Here is a 15,435-nt window from a genome sequence, read left to right as displayed (position 1 = left end):
TCACCCCGCCCAAGTTGCCTTGAAAGTGTGAGTGGCCTTGGTGAGAGGCTGGGTGACCAAAGCCTGGTTACAATGATAAGCTATGGGTCATGTTTGATTTTCTGCCGATAAAGTGACTGGCTGTAGCTAATGCTATCTTCTGCTCTTGCTGTAGGGCCTGCTGAAGATTATTCCAAAAGAGTTTGCCCTTTAGTTTTACTTTTTAAACAGACTTTCTCCAACAGGTAACCAACCCCCTGTGAGTTCTTTCACCAGTTCTTACTTTCCTTTCAGGTTATTGCTAATTAGTCACTATCTTGTCTAACTTTCACTATTAGCCTCTGAGCCTCCCTTCCCTCCCACACATCCGTTTCATTTACATATTCCTGGCATTTGCTAGACCTTGTGGCCAAAAATCCCCTGAAGGAACAGAAATTTGGTTTACAAAATTCATTACCTTGCTCTGGGGGCCTAATGACTGTGACAGTTTCTTGGGATTTATGATCCATTCATAATGATATGTTGCAAAAGAAAGAATCAGCTCCTGGCCATGAAGAACAGCACCTGTAGCTGGGCTAGTTAATTTAACTGGTGTAGATTTCTAGTTTCCATCTCTGTCACCAGCATGAGTTCTCTTATTGGTGCTGTGACACTTGTTCGTGTGAGGGAATCATAGAAGATCAGGGTTGGAAGGGACCTCAGGAGGTCACCTAGTCTAACCCCCTGCTCAAAGCAGGACCCATCCCCAATATTTGGCCCAGATCCTTAAATGGCCCCCTCAAGGATTGACCTCACAACCCTGAGTTTAGCAGGCCAATGCTCAAACCACTGAGCCATCCCTCCCGCCTGGGATAGCCCCTTAGGGCTGGCTACGGAGTTCCTTGCAGAGTCCCTTAGGACTGGCTACAAACAGCCATCAAAGGCGAACTCTTCCACCCACAACGTGGGGCTACCAGTGATGCATGTACCACCCCCACTTCAGTATCCAAGAGCTTTCCCAGCTTGGCTTATCTCTGTAGCTAATTAAGCAAACCTGCATTCTGCCTGCCCCACAAGGCCTTATGGAAATATGCTTATGAAGGTATATATGACATAACTGGAATAGTTTTATGCTACATATGCCATGTAACATATCTCTGTAAAGATTATGATCTACTGAATCTATTCATCTTATTTGTATGTAGGTATCATTTTTGTATTCGAAGTTACGAATATTTGCTGTGTACTTGCTTGATTTCTATGTAGCCTTCGTAAGCATTTGGTCAGCTTCTTGAGAAAGGAATCTGCAAGGTAAATGCCCAGTCGAGAAGCACTTAATGGACAAAGAAAAGGAGGACTTGTGGCACCTTAGAGACTAACCAATTTATTTGAGCATAAGCTTTCGTGAGCTACAGCTCACTTCATCGGATGCATACCGTGGAAACTGCAGAAGATGTTTTTATACACACAGACCATGAAAAATGGCTGTTTATCACTTCAAAAGATTTTCTCTTCCCCCACCCCACTCTCCTGCTGGTAATAGCTTATCTGAAGTGATCACGCTCCTTACAATGTGTATGATAATCAAGGTGGGCCATTTCCAGCACAAATCCAGGTTTTCTCCCCCCTCCCCCGCCCCAAAACCCACTCTCCTGTTGGTAATAGCTTATCTAAAGTGAGCACTCTCCTTACAATGTGTATGATAATCAAGGTGAGCCATTTCCAGCACAAATCCAGGGTTTAACAAGAATGTCTGAGGAACAGTGGAGGGGGGGGAAAGGAATAAACAAGGGGAAATAGGTTACTTTTTATAATGAATCAACCATTCCCAGTCTCTATTCAAGCCTAAGTTAATTGTATCCAATTTCACGGACAACAGATCTGAAAAGACGCCAATCCACATCTGAGCATTCCCAGGAATGTGGCTTTGCTGGTAAGAAACTCAGTCATACATGGACATGTGACTTGCCCATGTGACTTCAAAACTCCATTTTGTAGCTGGATTCTACACGGGGGAGGGAGGGAAGTCCACTCAGAGGAGAAGGTCTATTTAAACCCCTGGGAGACCCCTCCATTTTGTCTTCAGCTGGCTAAGGAGATAGGCTCTCCACCTCCCAAGGATACCTGAGAGAAACTGGAACAAAGGACAGTAACTACAGGGGGTGTGAGTGATTGCTGGACCCAGACTAGAAGGAGACTAGTCTGTAAAAGGATGCTTACTGGGTGAGGTTTTTATCTGTATTCAGTTTTCTTAGACATAGACTTGCGTATTCTATTTTATTTTGCTTGGTAATTCACTTTGTTCTGTCTGTTACTACTTGGAACCACTTAAATCCTACTTTCTGTATTTAATAAAATCACTTTGTACTTATAAATTAACCCAGTGTATGTATTAATACCTGGGGGAGGGGGCAAACAGCTCTGCATATCTCTCTATCAATGTTATAGAGGGCAAACAATTAATGAGTTTACCCTGAATAAGCTTTATATAGGGTAAAACTGATTTATTTGGGGTTTGGACCCCATTGGGAGTTGGGCATCTGAGTTCTTTCAGTTAAATCTGAAGCTTTGGGCACCTGGTTCAGACCCTGGGTCTGTGTTGGAGCAGACTGGCATGTCTGGCTCAACAAGACAGGGTGCTGGAGTCCCAAGCTGGCAGGGAAAGCAGACGCAGAATTAGTCTTGGCACAGCAGTTGGCAGTCCCAAGGGGGTTTCTGTGTTCCAACCCGTCACACTGCTTTAGCCAGAGGAGGTTTGGATCACATCATGCTCCCACTAGTTCTGCTCTCTCCCAAACCCAAACATTCGGAAGAGATATAAATGCCCATGCTTCAGGGCATAGTCCAGTCACGCACTGCTCCAGGTCAGGAAGAAACTTCCCCTATGAACAGTTTATTGTACAGATCCTAACACCTTCCTCTGAAGCATCTGATTGTGGCCACTGACGCATCTGATTGTGGCCATGATACTGGATTGGATGGACCACTTGTCAGAACCAGTCTGGCAATCCCTAAATTCCCCCAGGCACTCTAGTGGTTATCTCTGCTGCACTGCATTCTTCAGTGATTGGCCATCTCATGCTTGGCCAGATAAAAAGAGCTTTGCAAGTAAGGAAAACAGGGAAATGTGCGGCTATTTTGTAACAGTGGTAAATCCATACAGGCAACTCGGAATCCCATTGAACTAATTTCCATTACAGGATGACAAAATTTATGAACATGGGCAAGGGCTGAGAAAAGAGAGAGCGTTACATTAGATGAGCCACGTCCTGAAGTCTTTATGCAGGCAAAATGCCCACTGACTTCAAGGAGAGATTGCCCCAGTCAGCAAGGACTTCTAAAGAGCTGAGTGACATTTTTCACCCAAAACTTATTTTCCCCCAGCAAAGAAATGCATATTCAGGTCGACACAGACATTGAGAATATGGGTCAATTTCACGGAATTGTTTTGGTGAAACAAAAACCCCCACCCATTAAAAAAATCCAAAAAAGTCAAAAAGTTTTGTATCCCCATTTTCTAAATGGAATGGTTCTACTTTTCAATTCAGATCAGCATTTCATTTCAACATTACTTTTAATGAAATATTTTAAAATAAAATTAACAATCTGGTTGTACAAAAATAAGTGGGTCTGACTTACACATTACCAGAATGATCCAGGTAGCCTACTACCATGAGAGAAAAATAAAATAAAATCCATAAATAAAATATTCTTGTGTTCATATTTTAACATATATTAAAAACATACACACACATATATATATACACACCACATATTTTAAATAGATCTTTCCAGTACAAAGCTATTTTAAATTAAACCATTGTACATAATAAATACGGAACCTGTACAAATATTAATCTATAAATTATTACAGAGCAAGGCATGCTGGTTGTTTCACAGGTCACATTTCATTATGTTGGCATCAGTGCCATGCGACCCTCCAGGGGTACAGTGCAATGGTGCCTTAGGACGTCAGCACAGCACCAGCAGGTGATGCCACTCCCAGGTAATACTGGGGAATCAAAACTCATCTAGAGTCATTTTGACGGCAATACAAATTACCAGGCCAGATCCTTAGCGGGTGTGAACTGAAGTCTGTGGAGATAAACCAACTTACTCTAGCTGAAGATCTGGACCATGGTTTGGGATCTCAAAACTACTTCTAGGAAAGAACAACAAGGGGCATAAAGAGAACAAACATCTGCAGCAGTCATGTGCTGAGTGTTGTTGGATCCTGGTTAGGAGAGACACATACACAGCGACTTAGTCAGGCTGGGTCACTGGACCTTTGAATCACTGGAAAATCAGGCCAAGTTTAACAACATGTTTAATGTTCAGACAGTCAGTGCAGCCGGGCCACAGTAACCTCATGATCTGATCTGACCTGGGAGTGACTGGTGAGAATCTGCTCCACAGGCTAGCGGGCCTGAGCCCGCTTCAGTCCAGCTAGCGCAGGTAACAATAGCATGGCAGACATGGCAGCGAAGGCAGTACAAGCCCGGTATGGACCCTGGGTATGGACTCAGCTTGCTGTCTTCAGTGCTATTGTTCCTCATGCTAGCTGGATTCAAGCTAGCTCGGTAGCCCATACGCACCTTTTGCTGTGTAGACATACACTTTGCCAACCCCCAACGGCTCTGTGCTGCTGGTGACTTGGAGTAACGAGTTAATTTCACATGCAATTTAAGTTTCTGTACCTGGGATCAGATTGTCCATTGCCCAGCACCTTGGGTCATCATTTGCCCCAGTGCTAAGTGAGCATAAATAGTTACCATTCTGTTTTAGAGGCATTTTATTACACTCAGCACTGAGGCAAATGATGACCCAAGGTGTTGGGCAATGGAAAACTCAGCCAAGTGGGCAAAATAGGTTAAACTAGGGTTGGATCATCAGGATAGATCGGGGTGGGCAAACTTTTTGGCCTGAGGGCCACATCTGGGTATGGAAATTGTATGGTGCACCATGAATGCTTATGAAATTGGGGGTTGGGGTGAGCGAGGGGATGAGGGCTCTGGATGGGTGTGTGGGCTCTGGGGTGCAGGAGGGTGGGACCGAGGGGTTCGGAGGGTGAGAATCAGGGCTGGGCAAGGGTTGTGGCGTGGGAGGGGGTCAGGAGTGCAGGCTCCAGGTGGCGCTTACCTCAGGCAGCTCCCGGAAGCAGCGGCATATCCCCCCTCTGGCTCCTACGCAGAGACACGGCCAGGTGGTTCTGCGTGCTGCCCCGTTTGCTGGCCAATGGGAGCTGCAGGGGCGGCGCTTGGGGAGCCCCCTGGCTGCCCATATGCATAGGAGCTAGAGCAGGGATGTGACGCTGCTTCCGGGAGCCACGCTCCTCAGCAGGAGCTTAAGGGCTAGATTAAAACATCTGAAGGGCTGGATGCGGCCCCTGGGCCGTAGGTTGCCCACCTCTGGGATAGATGCTGGGTCTTTGTGCATTTGAATCCAGCCTGTTCTTCTGCAAAGGGTCTCAAACAGTGCAGTAATGAACCATTCCTGCAGAATCCGGTGGTGCTTTTGACAAGAAACAAGGCACCTTGGCTTCTGTACACTGTGCAGAGGTACCTGGAAGCTCTCAGGCCGGCCTTCCATACGTGCGTGGCCCCCAGCAGCTCCCACTGAGAGCGAAGGAGAATCCCCTCCAACCACTTGAGAACAACAGAGAATACCCCACACCCTTGAGAGCAAAGGTGGCTGCTGGGTGCCAAGCACTTTGCCAACCTGGCCCCAAGGGACTGTCTGTCCTAGCACATTGAATGTGGGACCAGGACACGACATGGCTCTGGTGTACCTGCACCAGGCTCCTGTGCAGCCGCTTCTCGGGGTTAAACAGGGGTTGTGTATTTCGTTCAAGTATTTTTCGGAAGCCTTCCTGGCTCCGTCCTCACCACCAGATTTGAGCGGCAGCCATCTAGGGTTCCCTGGCTCCCGCTGGGTGGCTCATTCAGGAGTGTGAGGAAGCCTCCTTTCTTTTTGTGCCTTTCCGTCTTTTCCTTTGATCTCTGAGTCCCTGCGGCGCATTCTCCCCTGAGCCCCTGACCAGTTTCTCCAGGAACTTGCTGTAGTTCCAGAGCACTTTGCATCCGTCAATCTTTTGCTGGAAAGCGTTAGTGGCTACAGGTCTCTCTGGGATGCCCCTGGAGTTGGGCGAGACTCCCTTGAGACAGAGGGCGCAGCCGGTGTTGGAGAGGAGCCCTCTCACCGACCACCAGGTGCTTTGGAGTTTGCCAAGTAATGCAGCACCTGGGGTGCTCAGCACCTGCTGCTGCTTCCCGATGTTCTCGAGGGCGTCCTTCATGTGCTCCAGAGTCCGGTATAGCTCCTGCAGCATGACACTCTTTGGCTGGTCTCTTATATTCTCCGTGGGAAACCACTGTACAGGCTCATTGCAGAGTTGGCGAAGGTCGGGTGGAAGCAAGCCTTGGTGAGTCAACTGGAAATACAAATAAACAAATGCAATGCCAGCCACCATGGGAGAGACAGACAGAGTCGCCTGGGCCACTGTCACATGGACAGTAAAGGAAACCCTCTTAGACAAACACCTGTCAACGATTGTCTCACTCCTGCCTCCTCAGGAGGGGATGGGCTAAATGACTCCTGGAGGTCCCTTCCAGCCTAAATGTCTATGAATCACTACAATACATTACATATATAGCAACAGGACACTACCTATCATGGGCCTTCAAAGCACTCTGCAGACATTAAGGAATTAATTGTCACACCAGCCGACAGAAATAGGTCAATATTATTACAGCCATTTTATAGATGGTGAAACTGAGGCATAGAAACATGAAGCAACTTGATTAGTGAGCTGATGACAAAGCCAAGGCTAGAACCAGACTTTTTGGTACTTAGGTCAGTGCTTTAATTACCGAACCATGGGTTTTCTGCTATAGTCCTTGCACGAGAGGATCCAGTGCTAGTGCTTGACAAACTACATACACATTCAACAACATGAAAATGCAGCTACTTCTGGGCTGGAGAGTAGCAGCCAGCATGCTAGGCAACAGCAGAATGGGAGATGTTGGCTGAAGACATGACACAGTTTCAGCTCTATGTTCATACAGGCAGGACTACGGCTTTTAAGATCTAAGAAAACTCCCACACTCTAAATTGCTTGGAACCCAGTTCTCCTCTGGCAACATGGCAGGGTGGGGGCTGTGCTGGTCATGGTGCTCTGAGGAACATGAGTATGTGAGGGGGAATGCTTCGGCCTGCCAGGCTAGATGGAAGTGCTCTGCACAGTCAGTTCTCAGGTGATTACTCTTTGACAATAGCCGTCAGGTACACCCAGCCAGACGGCACCCGCGGTGCGCTGGAGGCATCAAACACCTCTTAACATTCCTCGCTCCGTGATTCATGGGCCTGTGAGTCCCTCCCACACACACATTCTGGCCAAAGCTCAGGGAAGCATTGATGGGGAAATCTAGCTGGAGGGAAGGTGACTGTGTCAGTGGGGTTGTTCCCCCAGACCACCCACACACCTCCAACGACTCACGGCACACCAGTCTGCCACCCCAGCTAGTCATGCTGACTCTACCATGTGATATTTCCAGTAAACTCCTGCCCAACAATAAGGCAGGACCCAGAGCAGGCCTCATGCCTTTTTTGGGCAGAAGGATCCCAACATCATTGCATGTCCGTGAAATATCCACCTTCGTGGCAGACACTGGGGACCAAACTAGGGACCTCCAGAGCTAGAAACATGAGTCTTTACAGCTCAAGCGAAAGAGGGAGGTTGTGTGCTGCAACAGGCCCATAGGCACTGGGCATGAGGTGCTACACACATCACCCGGCCTCCATCTACAGGGAGATCCGTCAGCCCCTTGCTGGCTCCATGGGGCCATCCCTGTGGCTGCCACCTTCTGGGTACAGTTATGCAGTTACCAGCATGGGCCAACCACTTTCCCCACCCCTGTTTCATGCTGCTGTTCTTCAAAGCAGTGCCTCGGGTGCTGGAGAGCTGTGCCCTCCATGCAGAGCTTAGTGGCCTCGCTTGAGCGATTCTCCCCAGCCAGAGGTGTCCCCTGGAGGGCAGCACTTACATAGGATCTGAACAGCTCCTTGGCTTCCTTTTCCATCTGTCTGGTCTTTGCTGTGATTTTGCCCAGGGAATTCCGATGACACCCTCGGCAGGGGGCAGTGCTGGAGTTTACACGTGCCAGGCATTGGATGAAGAGACCCTGAGTCACGGCTAGAAAGGAATAGAAAAGAGTCACATCAACTGATGCAGACGGCAGGGAGACACCAAGATACCTCAGCCCACATTGGAGGCCTTGTATCAAGGCAGGCAGGAATGAAGGAGGCGCTAACTGGAAACCTCTGTGCTTTCTTTGGAAGGAAAAAAAGTACCATGTAACTGCTTCTCCTTTACGCTCTCAGATCAGCTACTAGCCACACACCACTCTGAGAAAGCTGGCGAGTGTCTCGTTTAGTACCAGCAATAGCTGAGCACACCCGCTGGCATGCAGCAGCGTGTGGCAGAGCAATAACGTGGTTACCTAGCGTGTTTTACCCTGGGACCTCAGAGCGCTTTGCAAAAGCAGGAGCCATCCCTGATTTTCCCCGGGGGGAAAGTGAGACCAAGCGTGGTTAAAGCATTAATGAAAACAGTCTTTGGTTTGGATTTCAACATTCCTCTGCATGTTTGCAACCCACACTCTGTAGCATTGCACTAGTGCAGGACGGCCAAAGCCTGATTCGGGAGCCAGGCTACCTGCCCCTGGGAAATGGATTCTAGTGTGTCTAGGGTAACTGAGCTAGGATCCCTGCATCTGCTCTCAAGGCTGACACGTGCCTGCTTCTTAGTTAGCCAGTTAAAATCCCTCTGTCATTTATTTTCCTGTTAGCTCATAGGTGGCCTGATTTTACTCCCAGTGAAGTCTATGAGGCCCTGAGTCATGTGCTCCATAACAGTGTTTTCTCCAGGGCACCCAGGCTCAGGTGACCTGCCTGGGGGCTCCCTAGTAGGGGACCATTCTGGCTTTCAAGTGGGATTTCCCAGAGGCTGGAGTAAAGGAGCCCAATGTGCCCTTTGTCCTTCTAAGCAGCAATGCTCGTTGGAGGTGTACATGATACCGTGGGGCTAAGCACGGAGGGGCTCGTCCCTTGGGACAATCCTAGCCGGGTATCTGGGGGCATCTAAAGGGTACTAGAAGACACCTAAGAAGCTACAGGTTCTGCTCCCCCACCTTCCCCCGTATAAATATTGCAGAAAAACTAGAATCCAAGATTTCTAATAACTCCTTGGGCAAAATTAATAGATTCTAAGGTTGGAAGGGTTAATTCTGGTCATCTAGTCTGACCTCCTGCAGAACCCAGGCCAGGGCACTGCCCCAAATTACATCTCCATCCAGTTCATAACCGCTATCTGAGGCAGACGCATCAACGCCAGCGAATGCCGATCCAGGTGTTCCTGGCCAGAAACCTCTGGGGTGTCTCAGGGTAATTTCTTTTGTTCATGCTTTATCCCCTAACTATATCTCCTTCCCTAGATCTATAGCTGGGACACAAGGTACCCGCAAGGGTGGGGAGGAAGATGTCTAAATACCTTTGTGAATCCTACCCTACATATCTCCCTGTTTCTCTCATACGCATCACTGTGGTATCTGCCTTTGGTTATTCAGCATTCACCCTCTTGGCTTCGAGGACAAGATGCAGCCACCTGGGTCTTGAAGTGAACACGGTCTAGATAATACTTGGCCCTGCCATGAGTTGCAGGGGACTAGGTGACCTCTCAAGTTCCATTCCAGTCCTACGATTCGATGATTCTGTGCTTCTCAGGCTGTTTAGCCAGGAGAGTTCGGCAAAGGATTTCCACCAGAAGTTTTCCCTTGGGAAATGACGATTAGACACAATGGACATTCCATGGGAACATGGCAAATCCATCAAAACTTTCGACAGAAAGCAGGCAGGCATCCTGGGCAGCTCTAAGCCGGCTAGCTGCCTGGTGCCCAGGCTTATCTGCCTGTCCTGCTCCCTGGGCAGCTGGTTCCCCGGGCTCCTGGGGCTGCCTAACTCCCTGTTGGCAAGGTGGGCAGCCCCAGAGCTGGGGAGCCTAGGCATCCGAAGCTTTTCCGGGAAATATTTCTGAATTCCTTTCCAGCAAAAAGATTTGAGATTTTTGACTTTTGGTCTGAATTCAGGACAATTTAGCTTTTTACACTAGAAATTTTTCACAGGATGGAAATTCCACTTCCCAGCCAGTGCTAGGAGCCAGGACCCACAGGGCCAACACCAGAGCTGCTAGACGCAGCACGCTGGGAGCACTTGAATTCCTCAGAGTGCTGCCCACATACCTCCCAGGTGGGAAGAAACGAGACTCGGCTGCAAGTTCACTCCTTACGCGAAGGGGCCAACTCCATTGATGCTGGCAGAAGTGCCCCACTTACGCCAGGTCTGGAGCCAGCCCTCCCTCCTGGGGAAGGGGATGCTTGGACAGAAATTGAGCTGGGTGAACTTTGCTTGCTCTTGTCACTCACACAGCTCATGGAGAAGCCCCTGAGTTTGTAGATGAGCAATCTCCCAGAACATGCCGCACCACAGGCCAGCTGAAGTCAGCAGGGCTGGGCTGCAGAGATGCTAGCGAGGACGGAGTTGACTTGCTCTTTCCTGTTGCAGAATGAGTTGTAATCTCCAGAAATGCCAAGTATGTTTCTTTAGCAGCATTGCCGTGTGCGTTAATAGTATAGAGTTGTGTATAACACAGGCATTCACACATTTTCAAACAACTACCGCACCATTAACCCATCATAACTGCAGCTAAGCTAATTTGCATAAGTAATTCTCAGACACGCTGCTCACGGTGTCATGGGACATCATTTGACCCTGACACCTTTGACTCTCCAAATGTCCTGCTGGGACATACAGTAGAATTTCACCTTGGGGCTTAGGTGCTTTTGAAAATGTTACCTGTGGAGAGGGCTAATGTGGTAGGCACCTCTCCCTGATAGTTTCCAGCTCTTGTGCCACTTGAAGCTGGCTGTGGTGGAGGTATCTGAGCGATGGAACAGGATTGTTACACATCGACACAGCTTTCAGCTCCGTGCTGGCTGACTTGCCTTCATACACTGATCCTACAGGTGCCGCTTCTAGCCAGGAGTCACCTCATGCTGAACTTTTACCTCTGCCAGCAGTTAAGGAAGAGACAGCTACTGGCTGATCTCCCTCTGGTACCAGATCGTGCCCATGTGTCTGTCAAATCAAGTCCTAGACCTAGTCTACATCTGCCTGGCTCCATATGAAAGTAAGAAGAACATCTCTACATATCTCTGGGCTAAATGACGGTGAAAGGCACCAGACTGACTACTTGGGGACTCCCTAAGCTGTCCACAGACAGGCACAGACTGCATCTCATCCCAACCCACCCCGATGTGGAAGGATCTGCTCTATGGGGGAGAGAAGAGATTGCTATAACCTCCCATCCGAGATCTCTTTGTGGAGGCTGCCTACAGTTCTGCTGACACGAGAACACCTCCCTCTCCTGCTAGAACCATTAGGCAGACCTACCAAGCTGCCATGGAACATCCATGCAACAGAAACCACTTGGGGTTGGTGCCAGCAGTGGCTGGTCTCAAACCAACAACTCAGAGGCAAAAAGCACCATCTCTCATTCCCAAAACCAAGACTAAACCCAGTGGCAGTCCCCTCTATGCCAGCCAGTGCCCCCAAACTGCCTCGTACAGCAGCTCACACCCCCCAAACCTAGAGTGTAAGAACTTGCAAAGCTAAACCCTAATGCAAATGTTTTTCAGACCAGTACAAAGCAGTTTTCACTCTTCTTTTTACTTGTTTCCAGTAAAAGAGCCATTTCCCCAGAAAGCTTTCCGATGCTCACTTTCCAGTGAGCCAGCTTAGCAGAACAGGTTACAGATTCAGCAAAACGCCTCTGAATTTCAGTCTGATAGCATAGTCCTATTTGTCTTTGGAGTGACTCAGTCTCCTAAAGTACTGTAACTCTCTCTCACGTACCCCTCCACCAAACCCTACACAGCCTTTTGCTTCTGATCACAGCCTGCAGCCAAAGGAGAACGGCAGCGACTCACTGTGGGGACTTTTTCAAAGCTGCCGCGACAGCAAGCAGTTGGCCGAAGAGCTGAGCAAGGGAAGAAAACGCCGTAACCTACCCAGAAGAAAGCCCAGGGTCTCCACGCTCCACAGCATGCTCAGGGTGGCAAGTGTTCAGTGCAGCCTGCTGTGAAGTGCACCGCCTCTTCCTCTGCTAATGGCCAAAAATGGGGAACCTTTTGCTTTCTTCAGTGCACTGATTAGCCAACCCCTACTGCAGGAGGTGGCCCAGTGTGACAGGAAAAAAAGAGAGAAGCGAACGGAATGACTAGCACCAATGAGTTCTCCACTGTGCGGCCACCCAGAGGAAATGATGTCTCTTCGCGCTGGCTAATTCTTCGAATAAGTTCCTCGAGATCCCACCAGAGCTCATCCGTGATGCAAGCAGCGTCCCAAGTGCCTAGTCAGAGGGCTGCTTCAGAAAAAGACCAGGCTGCTCCACCCTTCGGAGCCACATGGCATTTCAGGGAGTTCCTTATTTTTAAAGAGGAAAAAGAATCAGAATGGCAGCTGCTCTGTCTGAACCAAAAGCCAGCCCTCCGGTGGGCATGTAGAAGATGCTGCTTAGAGTCAGCTTGCCACCGCTAGCGATAGACCATCCTCTACAGCCCTTGCCGCTGCGTAGGTTGCAATGGAGTTACACTCCCATACAGCTTGAGAAGAACAGGGCTGAGTCAGGCCCCAGCCATCCACCAGGAAAGGGGGTAGCTTGTTTCATAGCTTCTTATTCAGTGAGCCTTCCCCCTGCAGGGTCGAGGGAGGGGCTTTTGAGGCTCCAGGCTTGCAGACAGGAGACCATGTGTGATCTGGTACCTAGCATGCAGGCCAATGTCATTGCCCTAGTGGATGATCTTGCTCTCAAGGAAGATCATGCACATTTCTCTGTCTGCCAAATGGGCTGATGACAGTGGCGAATTTAGAGTTGTGTGCAGCTTCGTCTTTGGGGGCCCCTTGGAACCCAGACAGGGAAAGGACATTCTATCTTATCTCTCCCACATTTTCCATTCTTTTTTTCTTCATCCTCCTCCTATATTATAAGTAATGGGAAGTAAATGAAAATAAAGTGAGGTACCTTGATTGGGCAGGTGGTTGGGGTGCAGGGGGGTGTGCGGGGTCGGGATGGAGTTTGGGTGTGGAGAGGTGCGGGGGTGGGCTCTGGAAGGGAGTTTGGGTGCAGGGTGTGGGCTCTGGGCTGGGGCAGGGGCTTGGGGTGCGTGAAGGGGACAGGGGGGCGGTACTTACCTCGGCCCCCCCCAGCTCCTAGGCGTGGGGGGGGCCAGTGGGTCTCAACGCGCCACTGCCCACAGGTGCAGCACCCGCAGCTCCTATTGGCCACAGTTCCCAGCCAATGGGACCTGCGGAGTCAGCCTTGGGGCGAGGGCCACAGGGACATGCCAGCCGGTCCAGGACTGGCATGATGCAGGGGGAGGGAAGCAGAGCGGGCAGAGAGCTACCTTAGCCCTGCTGCTGGCACGTCTCTGCGTGCCCCTTAGGGGGAGGGGGGCAGCGGGTCTCTGTGTGCTGCTCAGGGTGGGGGCAGTGTGCGGAGCCACCTACCCCCCGCCAGAGACGTGCCGGCCGCCTGAGCCGTGCTGCGCTGCCAGCCAGGATTCAGGGGCAGGTTGTCAGATGAGATTTGTCCTGCTTTTTGCGGGGGGGGGTCCCTGTTGTTGGGGGCCCTGTGCCACTGCATGGTTTGGTTCATGGTAAATCCACTCCTGGCTGATGAGTCTGCACGATGGAAACTGCTGTGTGAGTGCCAAGCATTATTATACCGCCCAGGTCCAAGGAAGCACTGCGGCCCTCCAGCTCCCCTAACGCCCTGGCCTGTAGTGCCCCATGGTGCTCCCTGTGGGCACGCTAGCGTAACCCACTAGCGCGGGCATGTTACCGGCCCCCCTCTGTGCCGAGCTGCAGCGAACATACACGAATCTCTTACACCCTAAGCTCTGGAGGGGCGCTATGCTACCCTCCTGTGTGCTGCCTAAGGCAGCAGCTGCCACAATAGAGCCTGGGGCCTGGACGTTCTCTGCTTTCCATAGACACCCAGGGGACTGGACTGAGCTCACTGCTGTCTTTGTGCTACCTCCAGAGCACTGATGCACCTCACCGGTACAAGAGCTGGCTCCAGCCTGAACGCTGGCGCTCCTGCCAAACCCCAACGGAGGCGGTGCCTAGAGGGCCAAGCACGATCAGGCCCCCACTGTGCGAGGTGCTGTACAGAGGAAGAGCTCACCACCCACAGAGACCAGGCAGAGAGGGAGCAGTAACATCCCCAGATGGGGAATTGAGGCACCACGAGATCAAGAGCCACACAGGACGGTACTCAGGCCACACAGAAAGTTTGTAGCACACTACGAAACTGAAGCCGGGCCAACTGAGTGTGCGGTCAGTGATTTATCAAGCCCTTCTTCCTCTTAGGGACTTGATGATAGTTGAAAAGCATCTACCCCCAGAGACATCACCATGAGCTGTTAGTCCCCCATCATCACCAAAGCAGCCCCTAACCTAACCCTAACCCTAACCCTAACCCCAACCTTTCAGGTAGTTGAAGGCTGCTATTGAATTCCCCCTCACTCTTCTCTTCTGCAAACTAAATAACGCCAGTTCCCTCAGCCTCTCCTCATAAGTCATGTGCCCGGTCCCCTAATCATTTTTGTTGCCCTTCGCTGGACTCTCTCCAATTTGTCCACATCCCTTCTGTAGATGGGGGGCCCAAAACTGGACGCAATACTCCAGGTGTGGCCTCACCAGTGCCAAATAGAGGGGAATAATCCCTTCCCTCGATCTGCTGGCAATGCTCCTACTAATGCAGCCCAATATGCCGTTGGCCTTCTTGGAAACGAGGGCACACTGCTGACTCATATCCAGCTTCTCAGCCTCTGTAATCCCCAGGTCCTTTTCTGCAGAACTGCTGCTGAGCCATTCGGTCCCTAGGCTGTAGCGGTGTATGGGATTCTTCCGTCCCAAGTGCAGGACTCTGCACTTGTCCTTGTTAAACCTCATCAAATTTCTTTTGGCCCAATCCTCCAATTTGTCTAGGTCCCTCTGTATCCTATCCCTACCCTCCTGCGTATCTACCTCTACCCTCAGCTTAGTGTCATCTGCGAACATGCTGAGGGTACAATTAATCCCATCCTCCAGATCATTAATGAAGATATTGAACAAAACCGGCCCCATGACTGACCCCTGGGGCACTCCACTTGATACCGGCTGCCAACTAGACATTGAGCCGTTGATCACTACCCATTGAGCCCGATGATCTAGCCAGCTTTCTATCCACCTTATAGTCCATTCATCCAATCCAGACTTTTTTAACTTGCTGGCAAGAATACTGTGGGAGATAGTGTCAAAAGCTTTGCTAAAGTCAAGGAACAACACGTCCACTGCTTTCCCTTCATCCACAGAGCCAGT

General features: G+C 50.1%; 1 protein-coding gene across 1 annotated transcript; it reads right to left on the bottom strand.

Annotated features, from left to right (window-relative positions):
- Positions 1–3,513: 3,513 nt before the first annotated feature.
- On the bottom strand, positions 3,514–15,016 carry LOC140898720 (leukemia inhibitory factor-like). The gene is made up of 3 exons (XM_073312937.1): positions 12,081–15,016; positions 8,001–8,149; positions 3,514–6,388 (listed from the first exon to the last, which is right to left on the bottom strand). Exons 1-3 carry the CDS (start codon positions 12,115–12,117, stop codon positions 5,900–5,902), a joined length of 675 nt encoding a protein of 224 aa, XP_073169038.1. The 5' UTR covers positions 12,118–15,016; the 3' UTR covers positions 3,514–5,899.
- Between the last annotated feature and the right edge of the window lie 419 nt (positions 15,017–15,435).

This window comes from Lepidochelys kempii, chromosome 15 (genome assembly GCF_965140265.1).
Source record: "Lepidochelys kempii isolate rLepKem1 chromosome 15, rLepKem1.hap2, whole genome shotgun sequence".
NCBI classification, from domain to species: domain Eukaryota; kingdom Metazoa; phylum Chordata; order Testudines; family Cheloniidae; genus Lepidochelys; species Lepidochelys kempii.
Note: the sequence above shows the minus strand (reverse complement) of the source record. Positions and strands in the feature narration are given on the sequence as shown.